This window comes from Marmota flaviventris, chromosome 5 (assembly GCF_047511675.1).
Source record: "Marmota flaviventris isolate mMarFla1 chromosome 5, mMarFla1.hap1, whole genome shotgun sequence".
NCBI classification, from domain to species: Eukaryota; Metazoa; Chordata; class Mammalia; order Rodentia; family Sciuridae; genus Marmota; species Marmota flaviventris.
This window is the reverse complement of record NC_092502.1, coordinates 1,706,353-1,719,807: the sequence shown is the minus strand read 5'-3', so window position 1 is coordinate 1,719,807 and position 13,455 is coordinate 1,706,353. Positions and strand designations below refer to the sequence as shown.

The 13,455-nt window shown below is 47.1% G+C and overlaps 1 protein-coding gene across 5 annotated transcripts in view; it reads right to left on the bottom strand.

The window, feature by feature from the left end:
- The window catches only part of Snap47 (synaptosome associated protein 47), a 74,377-nt gene that overhangs the window by 22,485 nt on the left and 38,437 nt on the right, over positions 1 to 13,455 (bottom strand). For 4 of the 5 annotated variants that reach the window (XM_027922414.2, XM_027922416.2, XM_027922417.2 and 1 more), the window contains one exon: positions 9,282 to 9,772. In XM_027922414.2, the coding sequence (XP_027778215.1) occupies positions 9,282 to 9,772 (491 nt within the window). The remainder of the gene's footprint in view (positions 1 to 9,281; positions 9,773 to 13,455) is intronic. The other variant, XM_027922418.2, reaches the window with a different exon arrangement.

Sequence of the window (13,455 nt, the reverse complement as noted above, 5' to 3'; positions counted from 1 at the left end):
AGCCTTACAGAGGAACACTGAAGACTGCCCCAGCACTTTGGCCTGGTGGCGCGTGTCCAAGCACATTACAAGTATCCATCCCCACACCTCTGCTGAGCTGAGCGCCCCACCCAAGACCACTGTTTGGTATCATACTCATGAGATACTCAGGGACTAATTCTATAACTATCTCTAAAAAAAGGTCATTTATCCAAGAGTGATCAATTTTTCTTTTTTGGTACCAGGGATTGAACCCAAAGCACTTAACCACTGAGCCGTATCTCCAGCCCCATTTTTAAATTTTATTTAGAGACAGGGTCTCACTGAGTTGCTTAGAGCCTTGCTAAGTTGCTGAGGCTGGCTTTGAACTTGTGATCCTCCTGCCTCAGCCTCCCAAGTTGCTGGGATTACAGGTGTGTACCACTGCGCCTGGCCAATTTATTTTTTTCTTTGAGTAAAGACTGATGATTTGGAGTCTAAAACACAAGAACCTTTGAAACCTGGTGAAGTGTACATAAAACACATCACTAGGAAACTTCAGGGACATCTGGGATATTCCACAGAGCAAGTGGTTCCAGAGAGCACAGGAAATGACCAGCTATCAGAGCCAACTGAAACCGCATGTAAGGTTGTGCGGAGGTAGAGGGTGAGTCAGAGCTGCCCTGTGGCCGGGCTTGGCAAGATGTGGCATCTCTGAGGTTTGGGGTACCATGAGCTGCGGGACTCACAGAACACCTGCACATTGGGCAATCTCTAAGTCAGGGAGGTGCGCCATAAACAGTGTGAAAGTCCCCATGAAGTGTGGCTCCTGGTGGCTGCTCATAGGGGTGTCACTTGTCCTTTATTTAGAGAATAGCTCCAACTGCAACCCCAGCACTTCACAGGCCAGATAAGAGCTGCAATTGAAGTCCGATCTTTGTTCTTCTCCATAGTTCAAGCCACCCCAGATATGGAGCAGTTGGCCAAGTGGAAGGAAACAGCGCTGGCTAAGCAGCCCTTTCCTTTGGTACAGGAGGGACCTGTGACCTTCATGCCTTCCTCTGAGCTAGACAAGATACAGCAGCCTGGAAGCCACTGCTATACATATCAGAAAAGAACTGGAAAGAAAGCACATGGGAAGAGGGTGCCTTGTTGGGCATGAAAGGCAGGAACAAAATGGGTTAGGCTCAATACTTTCCAACAAACTGCACTTCACTGTCCTCTCCAGGAAAGACACTAGGCACCTCCAGCACACACACACAAAATCTCCTCCAGTCTCATTACCTCTTACAATAATCTTTCAAGGTAACCTCCCCTGAGAGTGCCAGACTGAGCAGAATTGGCTTCCCCACCAGGATGAATGTGGCTGGGGTTAGAACAGGCATGCACGAGAACATGGGCGTGGAGCCAAGGGAGGTGAGAGGCACACTCTAGAAAGTCAGGGCCATTAACTAATGACCACTCTGCATGTCTGAGTGGCCAGGTCTCACAAAATAGCACCTTTAGGATATATCACTTGGATTGGTGCTTTCCTATTCTGTTCTTAAACAACTACAAAAAAAGAAGAGTATTTGCCAAGTGCTAATGTTGCAGATGCTATCTGCAAAGCTCCCCAGTAGCTTCAGGGCCCTGCTAATTAGCACTTATCTGCAAGAAAACATCCAGGCACTGCCCTGCAGCAGCTAGCAGGGTGGGCAGCTAATGAGGTTGGACGATAGGACAGACACAAAAGATGTGTCTCACAGTTGTCATCAGCTTAAGCAGAGGATAGCAGGGCTGGGGACAAGACTGCAGCATGAAAAGGCTCTGCCAGGTGGGCTGCAGGAAGAACCCATCCCAGACTCAGAGGATCCCCTATTTTCTGCTCAGGTGTCTAGGGCAGTGCAGACCCCTTCAGCTGGCTTGCACCGAGCCATGCACTGTTCTACAGTCCTTGCATCTCTGCCCACAGCCTTGGTGGCCCTGGGTTGGTATGAGCTCTCCTAAGAGCCTTTCATGTGGGGTCCCAGCTCCAGCACATGCTCTGGGCAGTGGAGCCCTGGTGCTGCTGAGATGTGGCTGGGTTTTCATTCAACACCCAAGGCTATAGGGAGATACTGACTGACTGAATTCCAACAGCCAAGACTGCTTCAGCAACCAGAAGGCTGAAGCAGGAGTGTTCTTCTTGATATAACTAATTACCCACAGGTGCATGAAGGGCATGGGGATATTTTCTCTGAGCCGCAGGGTCAGTTGGGACTCAGCTAAGTCACAGGCTCCATCTCCAGGGCTGGTTGCTGACTCAGTCATGCAGTGTTTTAAAATATCTGAGGAAAAGTATGGTGGTCCTGTTGCTATCTCTTCAGTCATTAATAATCTCAGTTAAATAAAAACAGTAAAAATGGCTCTGCCAAAAAGGGGAAAAAAGACAACTGTACCTTCTTGGAATAAGGAGGCCTGAGAGTCCTAAGCGAGGTCATGCTGGAAGAGAGAACACAGACACTGGCCCCAGCAATGGCCTCTGCACTGTACCAGGTGGCAGGAAGTCCCCTCCTCATGCATCAAAGGCTCAGCTGTAGCCTGGGGACTTCCCTTGCAGATGCGACACAGAGCTGTACCTCTGCATAGGCTCAGAGGGAAACCTGCCAGCACGCTATCTGGGCAGACCTTCCCCTGGGCCCAGGCCTTGTCTCATCTGCACCCGGGGAAATGCCCCTCTACCCAGGCTATGTGGGATGGGACATGGAAAGCTCTGAGAGACATGGGTCAGAGGAACACAAAATGTGAAGGTGCACATCCATCCGTGTGCGAAGGACAGCACAGGAAGCTGAAACACAAGGAGACAGCAGTTCGTGGGACCCCAACAGACACTTGTATTTTCAAAGTGATGAAAAAGTATGGCAGAATCAGGCACGGCAGTCTCCAAGGAAGTCGGTGGACCAGGACTGAGAAGCTCCAACAGGCTTCGGGTCATGCAAGAGCACTTCATGCACAGCACATGCTTACATTCCTCAGGACCCCATCCTGGGATACTTAAGAACTCTGTCATGCATATTGTACAGCCTGTGTCTCCAAGGAACCTGTCCTGAGACCCCCAAAAGCTCTTTGATGCAGAACACAGTGCTTGCATCCCCAAAGATCCTGACCTGGGACCCCAGGGCTCTGTCATGTATAGCACAGTGCCTGCATCCCCTCAACTGAAGCCAGAACTCCTCTGCCTAGGAAGCCAGCCAGGAGCAACTGACCCTGCAAAGACACAGTCAGCCGTCCACCACTGTGCCTCCTGCTGCCTGGCCTGCCTGGTTCTGGGGACACCATGAATGACCACAGGCACAAGTGCTGTGGATAGGAAAAGTTCTGGGAGCTTACTTGATCCTGGTTCTGGGAAACCTCTTTGAGCAGGTGATAGTAGCAAGCAGCTACGACAGAATCTGCTAACAAATGATCCATAGAAAATGCTGTACAAGCTAAGTCATGGGATGTGAGAGGAGGGCACCTCATTGTGTGGCTGCCTTCCAAACCACACCCCAGGCAAACCACAAAAACACATGACACAGACTCTAGCAGGAACCTTGCCAGTCCTTCCAGAGGCTGTTAAGAGCACCGGGGAGGACTCTCAGGCATCATCAGAGTGGGGAAGCCCAGAAAGTCTAGGATCACAGGCTAGGGGGCTCTAGAGACAGAAGAGGATTTCAGATAGAGACAAGGGTGTCTATAGTGGGAAACACCCATGGGTGCTCCCTGGTTGTAATGAGGAGGCACCTAACAATGGCACAAAGAAATGGGGGATAAAGAATTCTGTACAGATTGAGAGTGAATATCCCTAACCCAAAACCCCAGAATCCAATCACTCCGAGCACAAAAATGACACAAGCAGAAAAATCCCACACCAAGAAAATTTGTTTCTTGTGCAAAATCTATGAAAAATATTGTATAAATTTACCCTCAGGCTGTGTGTATAATGTTTATGTAAAACATGAATGAATTCCATGTTGACTGGGGTCCTGGCTTCAAGATATCTCACTATCTATGCAAATATCCCCAAATCTGAAAAATTCAAAATCCAAAACATCTGTGGTCCTTAGCTTTCAGATAAGGGATACTTGGCCTATACTATCTTCAGATCTTTTCCTGCAAACTAGAAACTATTCTAAACTCTAAAGGCAATTTTGAGGATTCTAAGCAGAAAAGCAGCAATCTACAACTGCACTTCCCTGAGGCAGATGCTGTCCTGTCTTCCCATTCCCCTGGCTCTGCTCCTGAAGTGAGCACTGCCTCTCCCCATCTGCCTGAAACATCACTACAGTTCTCTGGAAAACTTCACCCCAGGAACCAGAGGACTGGCTGCGACACTGCGACACTGCCCCCATGTGGCTGTATGCGCACAGCGCACCTCCACCAGACTGCACCCAGGGCGAGTCATGGTTTCCACCCCTACTGCCTCAGCACGTTCCAACTCCAAGCAGTAAAAACAAAGCAGACAGACACACAACAGCAGCACATGAAGATGACAGTTTGAGGAAAGCTTCACCCCAGCCTGAGGTCAGGAACACTACTGAGTCCCAGCAACTCTTAGGCTATCTTTCCTACTGAGACCCAGTACATGCTTTCTGCAATGGTACCCGCCAGGACTGGCCCCCATAGCCACCCTGCAAGGTGCGCACACCAAGCCACTGGAGGTGAAGAGTGGGGCTGAGAGTGCAGCTCAGTGGAGGAATGCTTGCCTACTATGCAGGAGGTCCTGAGTTCATTGAAGCAATGGACAGGAAGGAAGGGAAGAAATGAAGATTGACTTCCTAGAGCATACCCTCCATATCTTCCAGAGAGTCCTCCCAAGAAGTGAAAAATAACTGAGATGGAAACCCTGTGTCATGCCCAACACAGGATCCCTGTGACCGTCTCTTTCCTATGTTCCTTCAACAGCGACTCAATAAATACTAACATGCTGTGGCCAGAAGAGTGTCACAAAGATTTCCTACACCCAGGCCCACAACAGGAACTAGCGAGGGTGGGCAACTGTATCACTGGAGCAGCACTGAAGAGACACCTCATTTTGAAGACATCTGAAGACTCTAGAAGGACAATAAATCCACACCACCACAGGCACATAGAGGGGCAGGAGAACACAGAGAGACAACAGGGGAAAGAACCCTACTGCTGCATGAATCAAACCACCTATTAGACTTCAAAATTCCCACTGTCTGGGAAAACAAAAAACAAAGAACTGGTTAGGATACAACACAAAACTCGTGCAGTCACACACCCAGCCACCTCCCATTGCCCACTCCTCTAGGACAGTCACCACCTCCCCAAAGGCCACACCTCCTCCATGAACTCACACACCAAGTCACCTCCCATTGCCCACTCCTCTAGAAGAGTCACCAATTCCCCAAGTGCCACACACCTCCTCCATGTAATCACACACCCAGTCACATCCCCATTGCCCACTCCTCTAGAACAGTCCCCAACTCACCAAGTGCCACACACCTCATGCAGTCACACACCCAGTCACCTCCCCATTATCCCCTCCTCTAGGACAGTCACCACCTCCCCAAGTGCTCACACCTCCTCTACGCAGTCACAAACCCAGTCACCTCACCATTGTCCCCTCCTTTAGGACAGTCACCACCTACCCAAGTGCCACACTTCCTCCAGGCAGTCACACACCCAGTCACCTCCCCATTGCACACTCCTCTAGGACAGTCCCCACTTCCCTAGGACAGTCCCTACTTCCCTAAGTGCCACACACTTCCTCCATGCAGACAAACACCCAGTCACCTCCCCATTGCCCACTCCTCTAGGACAGTCACCACCTCCTCAAGCGCCAGTTCTCCTCCAAGCACTCACATACCCAGTCACCTCCCCATTGCCCACACCTCTAGGACAATTACCACCTCCTCAAATGCTACACACCTCCTCCTCGAAGTCACATACCCAGTCACCTCCCACTGTCCACTCCTCTAGGACAGTCATCACCTCCCCAAGTGCCACACACCTCCTCCCTGCAGTCACACACCCAGTCACCTCCACATTGCCTTCACGTCTAGGATAGTCACCACCTCCCCAAGTGCCACACACCTCCTCCAAGCAGACAGACACCCAGGCACCTCCACATTGCCCACACCTCTAGGATAGTCACCACCTCCCCAAGTGACACACACCTCCTCCCCGCAGTCACATACCCAGTCATCTCCCATTGCCCACACTTCTAGGACAGTCACCACCTCCCAAGTGCCACACACCTCCTCCAAGCAGTCACACACCCAGTCACCTCCCCATCGCCCACACCTCTAGGACAGTCACCACCTTCCCAAGTGCCACATCTCCTCCCTGCAGTCACACATCCAGTCACCTCCCCATTGCCCACACTTCTGGGACAGTCACCACCTTCCCAAGTGCCACACACCTCCTCCAAGCAGTCACACACCCAGGCACCTCACTATTGCCCATACCTCTAGGACAGTCACTACTTCCCAAGTGCCACACACCTCCTCCCCGCAGTCACATACCCAGTCACCTCCCATTGCCCACTCCTCTAGGACAGTCACCACCTCCCCAAGTGCCACATCTCCTCCAAGTAGTCACACACCCAGTCACTTCCCATTGCCCACACTTCTAGGACAGTCACCACCTCCCCAAGTGCCACATACCTCCTCCCCGCAGTCACATACCCAGTCACCTCCCATTGCCCACTCCTCTAGGACAGTCACCACCTCCCCAAGTGCCACATCTCCTCCAAGTAGTCACACACCCAGTCACCTCCCATTGCCCACTCCTCTAGGACAGTCACCACCTCCCCAAGTGCCACATCTCCTCCAAGTAGTCACACACCCAGTCATCTCCCCATTACCCACTCCTCTAGGACAGTCACCACTCCCCAAGTGCCACACACCTCCTCCCCACAGTCACACACCCAGTCACCTCCCCATTACCCACTCCTCTAGGACAGTCACCACTCCCCAAGTGCCACACACCTCCTCCCCACAGTCACACACCCAGTCACCTCCCCATTGCCCACCGCTCTAGGACAGTCACCACCTCCCCAAGTACCACACACCTCTTCCCTGCAGTCACACACCCAGGCACCTCCCATTGCCCACTCCTCTAGGACAGTCACCACCTCCCCAAGTACCACACACCTCTTCCCTGCAGTCACATACCCAGGCACCTCCCATTGCCCACTCCTCTAGGACAGTCACCACCTTCCCAAGTGCCACACACCTCCTCCAAGCACTCACACACCCAGGCATCTCCCATTGCACACTCCTCTAGGACAGTCACCACCTCCCCAAGTGTCACACACCTCTTCCCCGCAGTCACACACCCAATCACCTCCCCATTGCACAGTCCTCTAGGACAGTCACCACCTCCCCAAGTGCCACACACCTCTTCCCCGCAGTCACACACTCAATCACCTCCCCATTGCACACTCCTCTAGGACAGTCACCACCTCCCCAAGTGCCACACACCTCTTCCCTGCAGTCACACACCCAGGCACCTCCCATTGCCCACTCCTCAAGGACAGTCACCACCTTCCCAAGTGCCACATCTCCTCCCCACAGTCACACACCCAGTCACCTCCCCATTGCCCACACTTCTAGGACAGTCACCACCTCCCCAAGTGCCACACACCTCCTCCAAGCACTCACATATCCAGTCACCTCCCATTGCCCACTCCTCTAGGACAGTCACACTTCCACAAGATGGCACAACTCCTTCATGCAGTCACACACCCAGGACCTCCCACTGCCCACTCCTCTAGGTCAGTCACTACCTCACCAAGATGGCAAGTCTCTTTGAAGTCCAACAATTCCCCTCTTTTCAGTTTCAGTTTAGAAGGGCAGATCCATGATCCCTCTTGCCCTCAACTCACATCTCAATGGATATTTATGGTTGAGTATTCTTGTGACAATTTTCTTTCTCATACCAAATACCTGTATTCTGTTCTGTGTCGTAGCATGTGATTTTTTACATGTTTGTCTCCATCTCTCTATGAACCCTTACCCAGTCCCTATGCAGGAATAGCTCAAGAGTTTGGTGGATGAACGCATGTCCAAATATATGTCCTCTCTTGCTGGACTCTCAGGTCATATCTAGTTTAGTGTCATGCTCCACAATGCCCCATTGTAGAGCATCTGGAGAAAGCTGAAAGCTCATGGCACTGCCATGTTCTCAATGAAAGTATACCTGGTCTCTGGCTTGGTAGATTCATGCCTTGAGCCAGGGGAGGTTGGATGGCTGGGAGGCATGGGGAGGGTGGCCCACCAGCAGAGGTAACTTATGCCAGGTTAGGGCTGTGAGTCCTCATTCTTGAATCAATCTGAGGAGATGAAGAGAGGACAGTGGATGTGGAGTTTCTTTATTCTGAACGACTAGCAATGCCCCTTCCTATGGTTCAGATGTGGAAGGTGTATATGGGGTCACGTGTTCAGAGCTTGGTCTCCTTGTAGTAATGTTGATATGTGCTGGGACTTTAAGGGTTGCAGCCTAGTGGGAAGTCCTTAAGTGATTGGGGTGCTGCCCTCAGAAGGGATTAAAGTAGTTCTTATGGGATCTTAATGAGTTCCTGAAAAGTCAAGTTTTTATAAAAGTACAAGCCTGACTTCTGAATCTCTCTGGCTTTCTGTCTTGCCATATGACCTCTCCCTCTTACACATACTCCTAGTACAATATCATCTGCCATGAGGCCCTCACAAGAGACCAAATAGAAGGGACTGCTCCATTTTGGGCCTTAAGCCTCCAAACCCATAAGATAAATGAACTTTTTTTCTTTATAATGTTTCCAGTTTCTGGTATTTTGTTATAACAACATGAATTCACACATATAATAATACATATAGTCCTATAATAAAATACCTGAGTCAAGTTATAAAGAAAAAAGTTTTAATTTGGCATGCAGTTCTAGAGGTTCCCAATTGGAGATCAGGCAATCCCACTGTTTCTGACCCATGGTGAGGCAGCACATCACGACACAAGCACAAGGAGGAGTAAAACCATTCACCTCATCACAAGCCAGGAAGCAAAAGAGACAGGAAGGGGCTGGGGTCCCTCAATCCCCTTCAAGGGCATATCCCTAATGACCTAAGGACCTTCCACCAGGCCCGACCTCTAAGGAGTTCTACCACCTTTCAGTAGTGCCACCCAGGGGACCAAGCCTTCATTCAACACAGGGGTCCTTAGGGGATATCCAAAATCCCACCATGGCGCTGACCAGTTTTGAAATCCAAGTGTCTATCGAGTATACGGTATAACTCAGCAGTCAAACTTGCAGTGTCCAGACTGAGTAGAGTAGCTAGAAACTGCTTTATGTCTGGACACAAGGGCTATCTGGTTGGGTCACTTACCTGCATGCCAGAAGGACCAGCTCCTCTCTGTGGAGGAAGAAGCCCCTGTGCTCCTGAGCACAGAGGCCTCTTGTGGCAGCTCAATCTTCTTGCTGAACTGTACTTCTAAAAGGGGAATGACCTCTGGCATCTTGGCAGATATCACTCGATAGGCCACATCTGGTCTTCCAATAAACCGCTGGCGAATGCTGATTTCATAAGGCGAGTGCACCTTAATGTCATCTAGGTCTTCCCTCTCAAACCTGTGTAGGAGCAAAGAGCTGGAGTCATGGATTTCCAACCCAGAAACCAGGATGGTGAGCCTTCCTGGCTTAACATGGAACTCTGTTCTTTGGGAAATAATAGCAGGGATTTTGGCCACGACCCCCTCCTTTCCAAATGGCTCAGAACCAGCCATGGAGGTGCTTTCCCTGGGCTTTACTTCTACTGGTGTCTTCCAAAGCTTGGAGCTGAAAGGCCACCATGAAGGCGATTCCAGTTCTGTCAGCAATCTAAAAGTGAAAAGAAAACACAGAAAACTGAGTCAACCTGCTTTAAAAGAGTAATGATTTTTGTTTGTTAAAAGACTGCTTTAACCTTAGTAAAGCACATTACCATTAATGTTTCTCACAAGCACTGATGAAGCAGAAAGAGCAGAGCTGTTAGCTCCATGGTTCACGAGGGGGATGGAGGTTCAAGGCAGTAAGGATACTTGCCTAGAGATACTCAGCTAATCTGTAGTAAGGACATGGCAAATATGCACATCAGATTATGATATTTCTCTTTCCATAATATTCTGCCTTGACCTGAGGAATTTTGACTCAAAATCAATCCTGATCTCAATTTCTGAGAGCTAAGATAACTTTCAGCAGTGTGGATGCTCTGCACTGTTCAATACAGTAGGAATCATACATGGCAGATTGTCGACCTGAAGAAAGAAACAAGTTCCAGCTATACAGTGATGCATGTTTAGAGACACATGGTAAAAATATGAAAACACAGGTACAGTGAAAACAAAGGATTAGAAATAGATATATCATGCTCAAAGTATGAATGCTAGTTACTAAGGGTGAAGAAGGCACTGCATGATAATAAGAGAATCTATCCAACAGAAACATTTAATATTAAATGTGTATGCATTTAGCAGAACTTTAAAATTAATTAAACAAAAAATTTAAAAAAACTGACAAGATCAAAAGGAGAAACAATCGCTGTTGTAGATGTTTTTTAAATTGGTAAAGTGTCTCTGGGTTTAATCCCCTGTACCAAATAATAATAATAATAATAATAATAATAATAATAATAATAATTCATTAATTTAATTAAATTAAAAAATAAAAGGTTTGGAAGGATATAAAAAGGATGAGAAGAGAGATGAGGAAGAGATGAGAGATGTCAACTTTAGTGAGACCCTATCTCAAAATAAAAAATAGAAAGGGCTGTGGATATAGCTCAGTGGTATAGCACCCTTGGATTCAATCCCTAGTACCACACACACACACACACACACACACACACACAGTACTCTGTACACAAAGAAATAAAACTAGAAAATCAATAATTAAATGATAATCTCAAAATCCTTAAATATTTGGAAATTAAACACGTGCTAAAGTAATACAGGGATCCAAAAAAGAAAAAAGGAAATTAGACCATATTAAAAGTCAATCAAAACGAAATTAGAACAAACACAAACTGGTAGGAAGCAAATACAGCAGCTGTTAGATAGAAACGACAGCTCTCAAATCTTTCTGGAAAGGCTGAAGTCAGTGATCTAAGCTTCTATTTCAAAAAGTTTCAAAGCAAAGAATAAACTAAATTCAAGTGAGTAGAAAAAAGAAATGCAGAGATCAGTGAAATTGAAAACAGAAAAAAATGAAACATTGACAAAACCAAAATTTAGTTCTTTTAATTTAAAAAATTAATAAATCACTAACAAGAAATGATCAAAGAAAAAAAAGAGAAAATGCAAATTACCAATATTGGGAATGAAAAGGGGAAAAAGATTACCATAGATCATGAAAGGCTTGTAGATATTATTCCCAACATCAATAAATTGACAACTTATATGAAATGGAAACACTTGAAAAATCAAACATTCTGAAACTAAGGCAAGAAAAAAGTTAAGAATGTATGAATTATACCTGTAATTCCAGCAACTCAGGAGGCTGAGGCAGGAGGGTTGCAAGTTCAAGGCCAGCCTGGAAACCTTAGCAAGACCCTATCTCAAAATAAAAAGTGCTAGGGGATATGGCTTAGTGGTAGAGTACTCCTGGGTTCCATTCACAATACTGCCACACAAAAAGGAATATGAATTGCTTTACAAAGAAATTGAATCTGTAATTAAGATCTTGTCATAGCAAAAAATATGATCTAGGTGGTTTAAATAAATAATTCATTAATTTAATTTAATTAAAAAAAAGGTTTGGAAGGACACAAAAAGGAAGAGAAGAGAAATGAGGAAGAGAAGAGAGATTCATGGGAGGAGAGACATCTCCCAAGAAGTGTCTGAGGAGTTCCCAAAGGGAGAACTTGACTCAGGACCAGAGGGGTTTTTGGCACAATACGGAAAAGAGTTTCAGAATGTGTCAGCCCAAGGTGTAAATGGAGGTGTCTTTAGGAAAGCAGATGCTCTTCAAGGAAGAACAGCCTCAGTCTCAAAAGAGAGATGTCTCTGGGTAAAGCAAGGAACATGCACCCGAGGAAGAGGGCAGGCTCTGCAGAGGGAGAGACACCAACCTATTGGTGCAGGTGTTCACATTTATAGGGGCTGGTGCTTGGGGCTGGACAAGAGGCAGAGGTAGGTGGAGCTGTACAAGTCTATGCCAGTGAATTTCCCTCGTTTTACAAGGGTATGGCCCAGTGCATGTCCCTTGATGTTTCCCACTGTGCTTTCTGTGTCTCAATGGCTCATGGACGTTTCCTTCAAGACTCAGTATCTCTCTATACACCCTAAATCCCTGTCTCAGTTTCACTGGTGAATTCTGTCAAACATTAAGAAAGAAATAATACCAATTGTATAAAGAACAGTGTAAGAGTAAGTGCCCTGTCCTTCATTTCATAAGGCCACATAACTCGTGCGCCAAGCCAATAAGGAGCTTGCAAGAAGATAACACAGAATGCATAGAGGTTGGAGATCTCCACAGAGGCAGAAGAGACTTCTACTTGGATCTTTCAGGCTCTTGACATATCCTGAAAAGAATTTAAGGAGAAGTCAGATTCTAGCAGAGGAAAAACTTTGTTAAAAAAGTGGAAGGGCTTGAAGATGCACATTTCTAGAGTAGAATTCGAGCCATCTCAAGAGTGAGGGGTGCCCTTTTTTAGAGAAACATTTGTGAGAAGGAGGCCTTTCTACCTACCTTTTATTTCTTCTCCATTTTACCTCATTACCAATAGGTCTTCCTTATGAAAATATCAGCAACTCACATCTGACAATGTTAGGGGAGAAACAGATGAGGATAGTAGGAACTCGAGGCTGAGAATGATTCTATAATTGGGCTCACTATGCTGACCCCTACATGCTTTCTTTGCCTGCAACCCTGCCTGGCCTAAGTGGACAGGATATGTCATGTTCCTCAGCAAACTGGGGCAGGGGCAAAGGTCAGGCAGTCAGTGAAGATAATGAAGGATGGGGGTCCAGAGAGAAAGGATAATGCTTGGTTATCAAAGAAAGAACAACATGTTGCTAACAGTTAACCTTCACACCCCTGCTCTCAGTCCCCTATACAGAGAAGAAAGAGAAGACAATCATTAAAAAGCAGAGTCTATAAGAAAGCAAGTCACCCCCCCCCCCCAGGGGATTCCAGCTCTGCAGCCCCACTTCCCTTCAGAGGAGTCTGTCTATATCACTTTCTTATATAAAACTCGCTCTCTATGCTTGCTTCCTTGTCTCTCCAGGGTGTGATCTTCAACACCGAGGAGCAAGAACATCTGCAGTGAACTGTATCAATGAAATAGGGGGTAAAATAAAACTTAAGAACGCGGTATTCATCTCAGGAAGATGATGTTGGAAATTAATCTATGTAATTCATCTTACCAGTAGAGAAACAGGATAACTCTATGATCACCATAACAGATAGAAAAAATAACCTCAAGAAATTCATCACTCAACCATGTTAAAACTTCCAGAAAGTTAGAAAGAGAAGGAAACTATTCAGTTGGATCAAATATAACTAACAACATGCCTGATGTTAAC